The sequence below is a fragment of the Coptis chinensis genome, chromosome 2, assembly GCF_015680905.1.
Source record: "Coptis chinensis isolate HL-2020 chromosome 2, ASM1568090v1, whole genome shotgun sequence".
Taxonomy (NCBI): Eukaryota; Viridiplantae; Streptophyta; class Magnoliopsida; order Ranunculales; family Ranunculaceae; genus Coptis; species Coptis chinensis.
The window spans coordinates 51,557,609-51,572,000 of record NC_141457.1 but is presented as its reverse complement, the minus strand read 5'-3'; the positions used below and the strand labels follow the sequence as shown (position 1 = coordinate 51,572,000).

The following is a 14,392-nucleotide window of genomic DNA, read 5'->3' as shown; positions in this document are numbered from 1 at the left end:
ACCTCAATCTTTCAAGTTTCCTATACACCGTTGGAATATGATTATGATTTATAATTTTTGTTTTTTTTAAACATATTATGCATAAGGTAAAAGCACAAAATATTAATTAGTATGATTATTATTATTATTATTTTTAACTAAATATGCATATAAAATCTAATCATGCAAACATAGTTAATTCATATGTAGCTATACACAGTAGTATGGGAAGTGATTATACTCATACGTATATATATACTAATAGGCAAGGATGTATCATCGATATATATTTCTATATTAAAAGACAAATATACATCAGTAATACGTATATAGATGTTAATAGGCAAATATATATTACGTATACATATATCTACGCTAACAGGCAAATCGAAACTACTCATACGTATATATAGATATAACCATGCAAAATATAATCATGGGAATGTATATATACATTAACATGCAATTCATAATCACTCAAACGTATATATACATTAACAGGCATACGCACATGATTCATACATATTTCTAATATAATACACAAATAATAGTCTATGACATACAGATAAACATCTGGTACGAATATTGTCCCAGGTCCAAAAACTGAATTGGATAGTGCTTGCAAAATTTCAACCTGATTAGAATTTCATGGGAGCTTGGTAGCGATGGACAATTTATCTTTTTTTTTTTTTTTTTTTTTTTTTTTTTTTTTTTCATTTAAGTGGAAATTTTATTGATAATGAATGATAATGAATTTTACAATTAATTATGACAAGCGTGCAACAAATTTGCGCCCGCAAGTCCTTTCTCGAATAGCAAATCCTATCCTTCTAAAAACAAACTCGTTAGAACCAGCTGTCATAACGTTACAGTCCATAACTTTCTGAAGTCTCTTGAGTAGCTCAACAGACTGTTGTTCCAAGAACCCAAAAGTGTCGAAACTGAACGAAATAAAACAATGCCGATTAGCCCTACAAGCTTCCTCATGCTTCTCCATCTTTCTGTTGTCGCCCTCTTAGCGACTTCTCCTACCTCAAAGTCACCATTCCCTAACCCTACCAGCGGAGAGACTCGATTACATCAACACATGCATGCTTTCCCCGGACCAATCAGTAAATCAAGACATCCCGCAGGCGAAGTGTCGATCGCCCTCATTCGGATCAGTGAGAAAGTTAACAGGAGCCTCTTTCTTCACTTGTACTTGACCCTCCAAAATGCATCACACAAAATGTCTCTAACATGATCATGTCGGTATTTAAAACCAGGGAAATGTCTACAATGTAATTGCATGGTCCCCAAAAGCATCTAATCTACTTTTTGCATACGGGGCAAAGACCCCGTCCGAGTCTGAGAGGAATCATAAGGCGGTGCACGAGAATGGCACGATACTCCACCTGACATCGTTGTCCAAGTCCCTCCATCGGAATAGCAAGTAGAAAATCTTTTGCATGTTCCGACTGCAAGCATCCCATGACTGCTTTCTGACGAGTAGAGAACTCAAACTCCCTCTCAAGACTAGCAACAATCTTACCGTAGAAAGCTTCCGCCAAAACTTTTTGTAGTTTTGAGGGGACGGTAGCATTCACAGCTAGAGAATCAAGGTCAAAATCAGAAAGACAGAGACGCAATGCACTAGTAGCATCAGGAAGGATCTCACCCATAGGCATTGGACCACAACTCCTAAGAATGTGGTTTTAAGCTCTAAAGTCTGAAAACGGGAGGCCACAAAAGCAAAAGCCAGAGACATCGAGGCACAATAGATACCTAACCCACCAGGCGCAATGGAAGAGCGTCGCTAAATGCCACTGCAAATCACCGGCGGGACCATCGAAACTATAATGCCCCGCAGAACCATGCGATAATGTCGATCAAAGGTCTTAGCTGCCTCTCTAAAAAAAAGTGGTGGACAAGTACGAACTGCAAAAACCAACTTGGAGAGCCCAACACAAGCTCGTAAAAGTGCTAACTCACACTGTGGATCCTCCAATGCAGCTAAACGGTCCATCGAAGTCATAGCCTTTTCAACACGCTTACGAGCAAGACTCATGACAAAAGAAGAATCAGTGCTAACTGCCCCTCCAAGTAACCTGACCCCCTGCTGAGGACAAGATAAATCCGAAGGAAACAGACCAGAAGTGGAACGACGCGGATCCAATGATGGCCAAAATATCTCAGTCTTGGCCACATTAAGAACCAACCCATAAGAAGGCCCTTCTTCCTGAATGATACGCAGAGCTGCCGCCACTTGTTCTGTATCCCCAACTAGAGTCCCATCATCTAAATACCAAGCTTGGAGCAATAATTGACAACTTGACTGGATCTGTAGAATCAGAGGGTGCAACACTAGTGCAAAGAGAAGGGGACCCAAAGGATCACCTTGTTGAACCCCAGAAGCAGACCATATGTAATCATTCCCCAAGTATAATCTTGCAGGCTGACAATACAAATACTCGACCCAAGGGGAAATAGCGGGGCAGCGAATGCGAACCTCTCTCAACATAGTAGTCCGATCAACCATATTAAAGGCATTCTGAAAATCTACTAGCAACATAGAAAGAGATGTACTGTCACCGTTAGCATATACCATGCGATTAACAGCATGCAAAATCGCCTCTGCTCCTCCAGGGACACCGACCCCATACTGGAAATCCTGCAAGTACCCTACCACCTCTTTGGAAACCCCTTTCATTGCAATTTTGGAAATAAGACGTCGCCAAACCATACCTACAGCTATCGGACGAATGCTATTATCCGGCTTAAGAAGTGGAGTGAGCGGAGCACTCGCTATGAATTCTGCTAACGGCTGCGGACATTGTCCCTGTAACCACATATTCACCACCGAAGCCAAGGCATCTAAAAAGTCAGACGATATAGGCTGCTGCGAAAGACCACTCATAGCATCTAACAAGTGCTGAGCACGGAGACCATCACGACCACAAGAAGTACCTTTCGGAAACGACTTAATACATGACAATAAGGTGTCTCTCTCTACTAATAAAGGGGGCTCAGCAAAAGGAACAGTTGGTCTCACCGGTGGTTGTCGCATCGGGTGTTTCTCCTTTAATGCATGTACAGTCTCTGCATTATTGGAGGCAACCCCTGATGATGATAACACTTGTACCGCTGCAGCAAAATGTCCATCAGCAACTTTCTGTAAGCATCGACGCACATTCTGAGTAGGGACGGATTTCCTGGTTGACTGGATTGAAGGAGGCTCTATTACAGACTCTAAGAGGCGAAACATCCCACCAGGCTCATTCCATGTCGTCAAAGCATGGAGAGAATTTTTTTTGAAGATTTTTCGAAGTACCGAGCGACGCGTTCGGCGATTACGTGGTTGAAAAACTTGCGAGAGTCTGGCCGATGGCGTGCGAAGGAGACGAACCCAAGACATAACTGAACTAGGATCAACCGTAATATCCCAGAGAGCAGATTTAAGTGCACCAGAAAAAGCCAAACGACAAGCGCGTGGTATACTTTTCACAGTACGAACGGTATACAGAATGCACTATCAAGTAATGTCTCATCAAGATGCGAAGCAACACCAAGCAGATTAGGAGTATCACCGTCACCCCTGTGTGCCGTGGGTGTAAGATTCGTAGTGTTGGGCTTAAAGGGTGGCTGCGGTATGCCCACAATAACACATGTGAGTTCTCCACTCTCCATCAAAACAGGTGGTTCTATGGTATCATCTGGGTGACGACACGGTATACCAAGTGCGTGAATGCAAAGACAAATGCCACAAACCCATTTGTCAACTGACTTTAAGAAGTTCTCTAATGACAAATACAAGTCACGATCATCCTTAATATCATCTCGTACCCTTTCGATACTCAACTGGCAATCCAAGTGTTGCTTATCGAAATGTGTGAAAATATAGGGAACAGTAAACCCCTTACCATTCACCCCATTGGTGCAGCCATGACGATCCCGGAAAGGGCAATGAACACGTTTCTTAGGGGGTGGGGCAGAAAACCCCGAAGAAGTAACTGAGAGGGCGAGAGCTTTTTTCCCTCTCATAATTCCTGTCGACAACTCAACAAAACCCAAAACATACCAAAACCAAACCCCAAAACTCGTCAAACAACATACAAAACCCAATACAAACAAATCTCAAAACCTTAATTAGTGAGACGAGGTAACCTCTCTCCTTTTTTTTTATTGGTAATTTTTCAAATACCAACCAAAAATTGCATTAGAGATACAATCTGGTAATCGTCACATGTCCACATGTAGGGGGGCACTTCCAAATTACCACCCAACACGACCCATCAATGCATTCATGAAACGCGTCGTGTCCGGTCAGTAGTAGCGACCACAAAGATCCAACTCCTTTCGATCAACACTCTAATAATTACTAGAACAAGTGCATTAAATATGCATAATTACACTGCTACAGGGAAACCGAAAATATTCTATGGTGATGGTGGCGGCGGTGGTAGAGTTGGGTGCTGCACCAGTAGTGTAACACTGGATTTTGTTTTGTTTTTTTTTTTTTTTTTTTTTTTTTGTTGTTGTTGTTGTTGTTGTTTTGTTTTTTTTTTTTTTTTAGACGGGAAAGAGTTTACAAATTTTATAGGTGGATTTCTGTGGTTCCAGGTGGTGAGTTTTCAACTGGAGTTCAACCTGGCAGTGTAAAAAAAACGACAATACGTAGTGAATTAGTAGGAACACGGTAATAAAATTCGAAAAAAAAAACATTAAAGTAAAAAAAAAAAATGAAAAAGATTAATGGTGGGAGTGGGGGGGGGGAGGGTTCCCCTTGGAGCTGGTCCCACTTGGATTGCTGATTCTCGAGCCTTTAGGATGGCAGCGGCGCCAATTGACAGTTGCACTTTTGCACGTTTTAAGAATTTATTCTTAATACACACTCTAGTACACTTGTTCAAAGACCTCACTCACGTGCACGTTGTAATTTAATTGGAGTGAAGGTTTCGTTCCAAACCAAAAGGCTAGAACTCTAATTAACAACCAAATGGAGGTTTCTCTAAGAGGAGATTTAGTGAGTAGGATTTTACAAATATTTTAAAACTATTTTCCAAAGTGACTTAATTTGCAAGTTACTAAAATGTGAACCTAGCTAATCAATAACTCTAATGATTGTAACTGGAAATAGCAAAAAGACAATAACTTCTAATTTAGATATAAAAACAATATTAAAACATATAATAAGACATAAAAAAAACTTTTGTTCACAACTACACATTAACCAAATTACAAAACTTAAACCTTACATGGAAACCTTTAAACTCTGACTAAAAACTATACTATGGAGCAAAAGTTATTTCTTGCTCATGAAGCCTTCTTTTTATAGGAAATGAGAGTGCTCATTTTCTTTCACCCTACGTAAATTTTCCAACTCTCAACTGCATCATTTAATGTTCATTTGATTATTTTCCATGCCACCACATCATTTGCCAACCAATTAGGACTTTGTTGCCAAAGCTTAATCATTTTCCACCTAATCAAGCCTAAAGCTTAATTTGCATCCACTTAATCAAGACTTTGTCTCCAAAATCAATTTTCAAACCACCTCATCAAATTTGATGACTTTTGTGCCAAGTTATGCACAAAAGTCTTTGATTTATTTCAATGCAAGTTTACTTGTGCGGAAGCTTGACGTGTGAGCTTGGTCACCAATTTTTGCAGGTCCTCATAGTGGGTCCCTTATGCTTCGACCAGTGACGGGTCCAAAAGCTGACTTTTTACAAATTCCCACCTATGTGTAGAGCTCATCGCACTGATCATTCTGTTGGTTCAATTGCTGCTATTGGAGTCCAGGTCTAGCAGATACAGGCTTTGGAAATTTGATGCTTTTTCGATACTTTGATCCTATTCTGACTGAGAACGGTCCTATTTGATTCCTTGGCTTTAGTTGGGCTTCATTTGGCTTCACGTAGGATAAATCAGAATGCTTCATGTAGACACACTATTCTGTGCTTAAATACTGGCTTTTATCCTCAGTTGTACGTTGATTTCTCAAACCTGCAAAAGTAAGAAAATACGATTATTTCATGATTATTAAACACATAATTAACCAAAATGCTATGTCTCTACGGGGTTTTATATTACTTTGGGTGTTTATTAGATGGCGCCAATGTGGTGATCGATGATGATTCACTAAATATTTGTGAAGAATTGAAGTATGAGATGAAAGTTTGAAGAAAAGTAATTTTATTTCATTAATGGTGGTTACAGCTCTCTCTTTGATTTCTCTCTCGTTACAAGTTTTTGGTGGGAAGAAGATAATGATTTTTCTCTCCTCCTTCTGTCTTTATATCGTTCTCCAATCCAGCTCATCCCCCATCAGGTGCTGACACGTGTCCCTCTTCTTCTCCCGCTCGTTCCGGCCTGCAACATTTGAACTTAAGAGAGATATTGACCATTATGTTGATATCTCAATTTAGTATTGAAATAATGGGCTGAAATATTGACTTGACGATATTTGCCCACGACAAAACCCCCCATAGATTTATGCAACAAAACGACAACTTGATTTTTCACAGAAGGAGATGGAAGGGCAGTAGTGAGAATCGAGTTTAAAGAGTTCATTTTTCAGCATTCATCGAGAGTTTGAGCGCGGAACACTAAAGAGTAATAAAGCCTTTGAATGTTGAAGTGAAAAAATAAAAATAAATAATAAGATGTCAGTTAGTGCTGAAAACTTCTAAAAACTTGAGAAACAAACAACCCCGTCTCATTTGTCTCAAATTTCAGTAACAAAACTGCTATTTTGGTATTTTGGAGGTGACTTGGACTTTTGAAATTTCAGCAATAGTACACCTCACGATTTATTTTCTTATTATTCTGTGTTTAAATACTGGCTTTTATCCTCAGTTGTGCGTTGATTTCTCAAACCTGCAAAAGTAAGAAAATACGATTATTTCATGATTATTAAACACATAATTAACCAAAATGCTATGTCTCTACGGGGTTTTATATTACTTTGGGTGTTTATTAGACGGCGCCAATGTGGTGATCGAGGATGATTCACTAAATATTTGTGAAGAATTGAAGTATGAGATGAAAGTTTGAAGAAAAGTAATTTTATTTCATTAATGGTGGTTACAACTCTCTCTTTGATTTCTCTCTCGTTACAAGTTTTTGGTGGGAAGAAGATAATGATTTTTCTCTCCTCCTTCTGTCTTTATATCGTTCTCCAATCCAGCTCATCCCCCATCAGGTGCTGACACGTGTCCCTCTTCCTTTCTCGCTCGTTCCGGCCTGCAACATTTGAACTTAAGAGAGATATTGACCATTATGTTGATATCTCAATTTAGTATTGAAATAATGGGCTGAAATATTGACTTGACGATATTTGCCCACGACAAAACCCCCCATAGATTTATGCAACAAAACGACAACTTGATTTTTCACAGAAGGAGATGGAAGGGGCAGTAGTGAGAATCGAGTTTGAAGAGTTCATTTTTCAGCATTCATCGAGAGTTTGAGCGCGGAACGCTAAAGAGTAATAAAGTCTTTGAATGTTGAAGTGAAAAAATAAAAATAAATAATAAGATGTCAGTTAGTGCTGAAAACTTCTGAAAACTTGAGAAACAAACAACCCCGTCTCATTTGTCTCAAATTTCAGTAACAAAACTGCTATTTTGGTATTTTGGAGGTGACTTGGACTTCTGAAATTTCAGCAATAGTACACCTCACGATTTATTGATTTGTCGACAAAAAGAATTGGGGGTTTTCTTAACTGCCACACAATCATGCCATCTAAAAATTTTAAGAGAACGAATTTGTGGGCATACACTAAAAAACTAAAAAAACAAAGTGAGAGCTCTCCTGCGACTAAAAGCAGTCCTTCTCCCCTCCCCCCAAGCTTTGTTTTGAATTTCAAATTCAAATTAGAGTTTTTGGCTCTCTTTGGTTCTGTGAGTTTTGCGATACTAATATTATCAGGGATATATACCAACTGCTTGTTATCTCTCTCTCTCAACTGTATTGAGTTAGGTTTCGATAGGGATACCATCTTGCATTGCCCTTATAATCCCCCTCCCCCCCCCCCCCCACTCTATCTCCACACCTGTTCGAAAGAAAGATGAGTAATCCGAGCATTGTGTTGGCGCGGGGAGAGGATCCTTCCTCTTCTAGATCTAAAATAGAGTAGCTACAAGCTGAAATGCAAAACCTTTTTACTTCGAAAGAAAATAAAGTGGTTGATATTGTTTGCAAAAATAAAGATTCAGAACAGGAGGCAAAAAGTATTTTGTTGGGAAAGTTGTATGGAGATCGGCATGCACTACAGGATATAGCAGAGGAGTTGCATCAAAGCTGGCAAACTAAAGGTAAAACGAATATAGAGCTGATTACAAAGGGATTCTACAAGATTTATTTTCAAAGTGAGGAAGAATATGACTAGGTAAGAAAAAATGGGCCTTGGATGGTTCATGGGTTCCTTCTCTCAGTCAAGAAATGGAATAAGGTAGAGAACTTTGAAGATGAAACTTGTTTGGATCTTGTCAAGTTTTGGGTACAAATCTTTGGCCTTCCTACCAACTGGATAAATAAGGAAAATGTGAAACTAGTTGGCCGGAGTTTGGGGAAGGTTAAGGATATGGACCTCACATGTGCTGCGGAATTTAAGAAACCAGTGGCAAGAGTTCGAGTGAGGATGGACATTAAGGAAAGGCTGCTCAAAGGTATTGATCTGAGAAATGAAGAAGGTGAGATTTTTCCGGTTACTTTTAAATATGAAAAACTGGAGATTTTCTACTACTTCTGTGGAAGGATATGACATGACCTATACTTTTGTAATCAAAAGGAAAAGTACAGGGTCAATATTCTCAAATGTGGTGGTTCTCCGAGAGAAATAAAAAATAACTTCTCATTCAGTCTGAGGGCCAATGTGTGGTTAAATGGTGTGATAAAATCGACCTCCAATTCAGTGACCTTTTGTGGCACTCCACAGAAGCCAAGGTCTGATCAGATACCGGCGAGAAATAGAGGTGGATCGGTATATCGGAGCTGGGGGAAGAGTGGTGATAAGCATCCAAAACTGTAATATTAAACCCCGGGAGACATAACATTTTGGTCGTTTATGTGTTTAATAATCATGTAATAATTATATTTTCGTACTTTTACAGGTTTCCGCATTTAAAATGAATATAATGATAAAACATGCATCGAAGTACGGGAATACTGGAATATTTGAAGTTTCCCACTCAACCCCAGTGAAGCCCAACAAAGCCTGACTAGAGCCGAAGTTTCCAAAAGAACAAAACCAGTGCAGAATGGGTCCACATATAAAGAAGCAGTAAACTTCTAAAGCTCACATCTGATAAATCTGGGTGCCGACGTTGGTTAGTGAACTACTAGAGCGACCAGGGCGACAAACTCTACGCAAAGACAGAAAGTTGTAAAAACGCCAAAATCAGCATCGCCACTGGACATACTAAGTGGACCCACTCTGCGGGCCCAAAAGGCATGACGAGTCGATATATGCGCGGTGGCAAGTGATGGTCACAATTTAGTGCCACTTTGCAATGCGAGAAGACACGTACCAATTCAAAGCAGGTGGTTTGAATTGAAATTGGCTAAAAAAACAAAACCTTAATAAGCAAAAAGACAAAAGCTAAAATTTAAAACAGGTAAAAACAAAACTTTGTTATTCAAAGTTTTGAATGTTTTAATTTGGCTAAAGACAAAACTCAATTAATCCTTCTCCAGCCATCCAACCTATATATATGAGGGGGGGGGGGGGTCTTCAGATATTCTCCTTCAAAGATTCTATGCTTTTAGCTATACATTAGTTTTACTTTAACGTCTGTAGTTTCATTCCAGCACTTAAACTCTGTCATTTTCATTCCAGCAGCTTAAATACTGTAAGTCATTTTACCCTTAATAATAGTCATTTCTTTTCTAGTTTAATTCCTGTCCTGCATTTATTTACTTAATGTATACAACAAGTTTTATTATTCCTTCAATGACCATGAGCTAATCCCCTCCTGGGGGTGGGTTATGCTGCTCGTGTGAGAATCCGGATTGACTCTTTAATATTCTAGAATCACTGCTTAGGAATTAGGCATAGATTAGACATCCGTCCCAAAATGATCGAGATCGTACAATTTTGGAGTGCCGATGCTCAGAATAATAGTCTCGCTTGCGACCCAAAATGTCTCAAGACGACTCTATGGTGTCGACGTGACTCTCTAATTTGTCCAGCTGATGTGGAATCGAGCCAGGAGCTGAAATGATATTCCAGAGATGAAATATTAGTTCAATTCCTTATGTTAGTGCGATGCAGCTCAAAGATGTGGGCATGCGCTAGGGATCAATACTCGACGTCGTCTCTGAACACGAGACGAATTAGAGATGTAGTGATATGTTAATATAAACTATTGAAAACTAATTCTTGCATGAGTATGATTAACCCTCTTCCTGTTTCTCTATCTTTGTTTACCTACATATAAATCACCGTAGTAATTTACATTATTTGCATTACTGTTAGTTTAATTAAAACCAACTAAAAAAAGCCTAAAATCCTACTCACCAAAAGTTGTAATTCCAGTTGTGAACCTTTTCCGAGCCCTAAGGTTTGGACGATCCCTTACTCGACCTATCCTACCAAGCCCATGTGAGTAAGGTAACTTGACTAAAACGTACGACTATATGGACTTTGGACTTGGGACTTTGGTCTTTGGACTTCAGACTTCGGACTGTGGACCTCGGACTTCATTAATCAAGAAAACCAATAAACGTACAATTAAGCGGTTTTAATCAAATGGCGCCGCGACACGCCGTAGGACTCTAGACTTAACGTAATAACTGGAACACATCACGTAAAACCCCCTCCCCTACCTCTTCATTTTTTTAATTTCCATTTCTTTTACGATACTAACGGGTTACGTAACTGTTTGCCCTAATTTTTTCTACTAACAAATATCTGTGAACCAAGTCTTGTTTATTTTCGTTAGGACAGTCTAAGTATTCCGTAGGAACTTGAAGTACTGAACATACAAAAGAGTCTCGGACGAGACTAAATTAGTAGCGCGCGAGACTAACCTGGAGTATCAACACTCCGGTTTTCAGTCTGAGCCACTTTCCTTTTCAATACTCTTTTGGACTCTCTGGTCCTGTTTTTCCAGTAAGTTCACGAGCTCGGGAGTTAGTTCGATCGTTGTACGAGGAATCGCGGGACGCTAGGTTTCAAACTCTTAAACTCCTCAAACTTTGTCGAGGATATTATTTGCTATAACCTATTTTACCTCGTATGTTTGTGTGTTGGCATGAGAACTCTTTGCATGTAAATGTGGTTTGTCATTACATCTTCACGTTAACACGATTAATATGATTCGAATATATTTGGATGTATGGGTAGTTTCAAACCACTTGCTTAGAATATTTTTGTACGTGTATGTTACATCAATTCACATATGCGGTATTCATTTGTATGAGTTCGTTCTCGACATTCCCCTAGCTCACATATAACTCACATATAGTTGCACGTATAAGTAATATAGATTTGCATGTGTAGACTTTCTGCGTAAACTAGTAGTATATGTTAATTAGTTTCTATTTTGGCATCTATTGTTTTTAATTGCATATTTCGTAATCACGTCTCCATAATACATTAATTACGTAAACTAAAATAATAAAAAAATAAAAAAATAAAAAATCATAGTAATTAAAAATTTCATCTTAATAATTTTAATAATACCCCGCATAATACACCATCATAAATCATCATCCTATTCCATCAGTGCCTAGGAAACTTGAAAAAAATTGAGGTTGCCTAATTAAGGAACGTGCTAGCACGAACAACCTCCCTCAATTCTCTCGGTGGTGACCGCTTTGGAATATTCACACGTTATCCTAGCTTACCCGCTTCAAGTTAGCAAATTTCGGGAAGACGGCTTCACCTCCCTCTTTCCTTAATTCTAAAACCTTCGGTCATAATTCGTTTCCTTATGAGCCTTAAATTAAAATTTATATTTGTATGAGACTACGGTCCGGTAAACATAAGGAATTAGAACTTACATATCGTCGTCGAAAATACAATAAACAACCGCTTATGCTATCTCCTAGACATAGTTCCTCCTTCAGAATCAACCTCGTCAAACATCTCTGTTGCCATCATCTCCCCTTAATTATGGCCGGGGAAAATCCGGTCGAGAAACCCTTTCGATTTCTATCTTGCCTTTACAAGAAGGACACGCCTCCTGCATTAAACTTCGATGCTATTGTAGGTGATTTTCGATTCGGGCCAAACATTTTCGGTTTGTTATTGTTTACCATGGTCTAGACCATGGAAAACCCAGATAATCACCTTCGTCGGATGCAACAAGTAGTCACCACTTCCCGCCATCCGACCGTTACCAACGAACAAGTCTTGCTTAGGTTGTTTCCCTTCACCTTAGCTGATAAAGCTTCAGTTTGGCTCACAGGCAAAGTGCCACAATCCATTGACACATGGGCCAAACTCGTACAAGCATTCATGATAAAGTTCTATACTCAGAAGAAAACTACAAAAATGCTTCAAAAGATTCAATTCTTTTCGCCAAAGACCCCGTGAATCCTTTTCGGAAGCATGGAGCAGATTTACTGATCTGCTTCTCGAATGTCCCCATCATCAACTCGACACCGCTGTATTAGTCCATTCATTCTTTAATGGTCTCTCTGACCATCAAAAGGAAACCTCAGATATCACGAACGGCGGTTGTTTCACGGACAAGGGCGCTACTGAAGTATACACTTTTCTTGAGAAACAGGCTTCACGAAGCACCCATTGGGGAAACACTGATTCTTCCAGATCTTCTAAAGACACTCCTACCAAAGTTACGTCTATGTTCGAGGTTAAACCCGATCCAGAATTAAAAACTCTAATCGAGTCCCTAAACAAAAAGGTCGATGCTTTTTTGGTACAAGTAAATGATCAAAAACCCAAACAGGTCATGGCTGCCAACGCTTCCCCATGTCCTATTTGCTTAAATCCTGAGCACGCCGATTCTTATTGTCCTTTGTTGAAGAGGCTTGTGCTTTCAACGTCCCTAATGTACCTTGGCGACAACATCCGAATTTAGCTTGGGCACCCCCTGCCCAACAACAAGCTCCTCCGGGTGTCAACAACGTTCCTGTACGACTACTCGCGAACTACAATTCATATCGTCAAGGAAATCCTCCGCAATTCCAGCAAGGGCAAAGTAATTTTCCCAACAATGCAAATATAGGGTACCAAAACAACCGCAACCTTGTTCCCGCTAATCAAGGATATGGCTACCAAAATCAACCCATAAATAATAATCGTGAACTAGTTCCTGCTGCTCCGCTAGTACAATCCACAGCCGATAAAATAGTTGAAACTTTTCTGACATACATGAATCAACAGAATCAAATCCTAGCTTCTATCCAAAGATCTCACCTGTTAGCTTTCGGGATAAAAGTCAAAAGGCGTGTTCCCCGCCAAGCAGGTTCCAAACCCTAAGCCTACAAACACTGCCTTTGAACTCAACAATGCACCAGGATCTAGTAATCCAAGCCAGGGTGAGGTAAATGCCATTGCCACTCTTCGTTCTGGCCGAACCATCGACAATAAAATACATATGCCAGACGAGGAATCGATGAAAACCACGGCTGCCGTCCTTCCAACTCCTACCTCGCAACCTATAACGGACGAAGTTGTGCCTTCCAATTCTACACCCACGTCCCTAGGGAAAGACGCCACTGATCCTTATGCGCGATTCCGCCCAAAAGCTCCGTTCCCTGCCCGTTTGGTAAAGAACAAACGTGACGAACATTTCGATGAGATCCGTGAAACCTTCAAAAATTTGACCATAAACTTACCTTTCCTAGATGCGCTTAAGCATTTACCTTAGCATGCCAAGTTTTTGAAGGACATGTGCACCACCAAACGACGTACGAATGTTCCTCAACAAGTAGTTTCCCTCGATTACCACTACCAATGGTGTGGTAAAGTACGAGGACCCAGGTCGACCAACTGTACCATGCATGTTGGGCGACAAGTATACCGCTACCGGACTTTTAGACTTAGGTGCCAGTGTTAACCTACTTCCCTACTACTTATTTAAGCAGTTAGGTCTTCATGAATTAAAACCTACCAATATGATTCTGCAACTCGCGGATCGCTCTATCAAGTACCCAAAGGGCATAGTAGAAAACGTCATAGTCAAGGTCCAAGATTTTTACTACCCAGTTGATTTTGTCATTCTAGATACTTAAGTGGCCTGTGATTCCATTCCTATCATCTTGGGACGTCCTTTTCTTGCAACTGCTAACGCTCTCATAAATTGTCGGGACGGTTCAATGACATTATCTTTCGGGAACCTTTCTGTCGAACTCAACGTATTCAAATTAATGAAACAATTTCCCGATCCTATAATGGAGGGCGAGATTAGTTTGGTTGATAGTCTGGAACATGATTATTTTACAAACTCTTTTCCCCCAG

The 14,392-nt window shown here is 39.8% G+C and overlaps 1 protein-coding gene across 1 annotated transcript; it reads right to left on the bottom strand.

The window, feature by feature from the left end:
- Window positions 1–1,774: 1,774 nt before the first annotated feature.
- On the bottom strand, window positions 1,775–3,999 carry LOC147516470 (uncharacterized). Its single transcript, XM_086593284.1, has 2 exons — window positions 3,616–3,999; window positions 1,775–3,487 (listed from the first exon to the last, which is right to left on the bottom strand). Exons 1-2 carry the CDS (start codon window positions 3,997–3,999, stop codon window positions 1,775–1,777), a joined length of 2,097 nt encoding a protein of 698 aa, XP_086449410.1.
- Between the last annotated feature and the right edge of the window lie 10,393 nt (window positions 4,000–14,392).

Excerpts from the sequence above, each read along its gene's own strand:
- LOC147516470 (XM_086593284.1), bottom strand. The coding sequence starts at position 3,999 with ATGAGAGGGAAAAAAGCTCTCGCCCTCTCAGTTACTTCTTCGGGGTTT. Across the intron at positions 3,488-3,615 it reads GAGAACTCACATGTGTTATT|TGCATTCTGTATACCGTTCG; the intron begins GTGGGCATACCG and ends ATTACTTGATAG.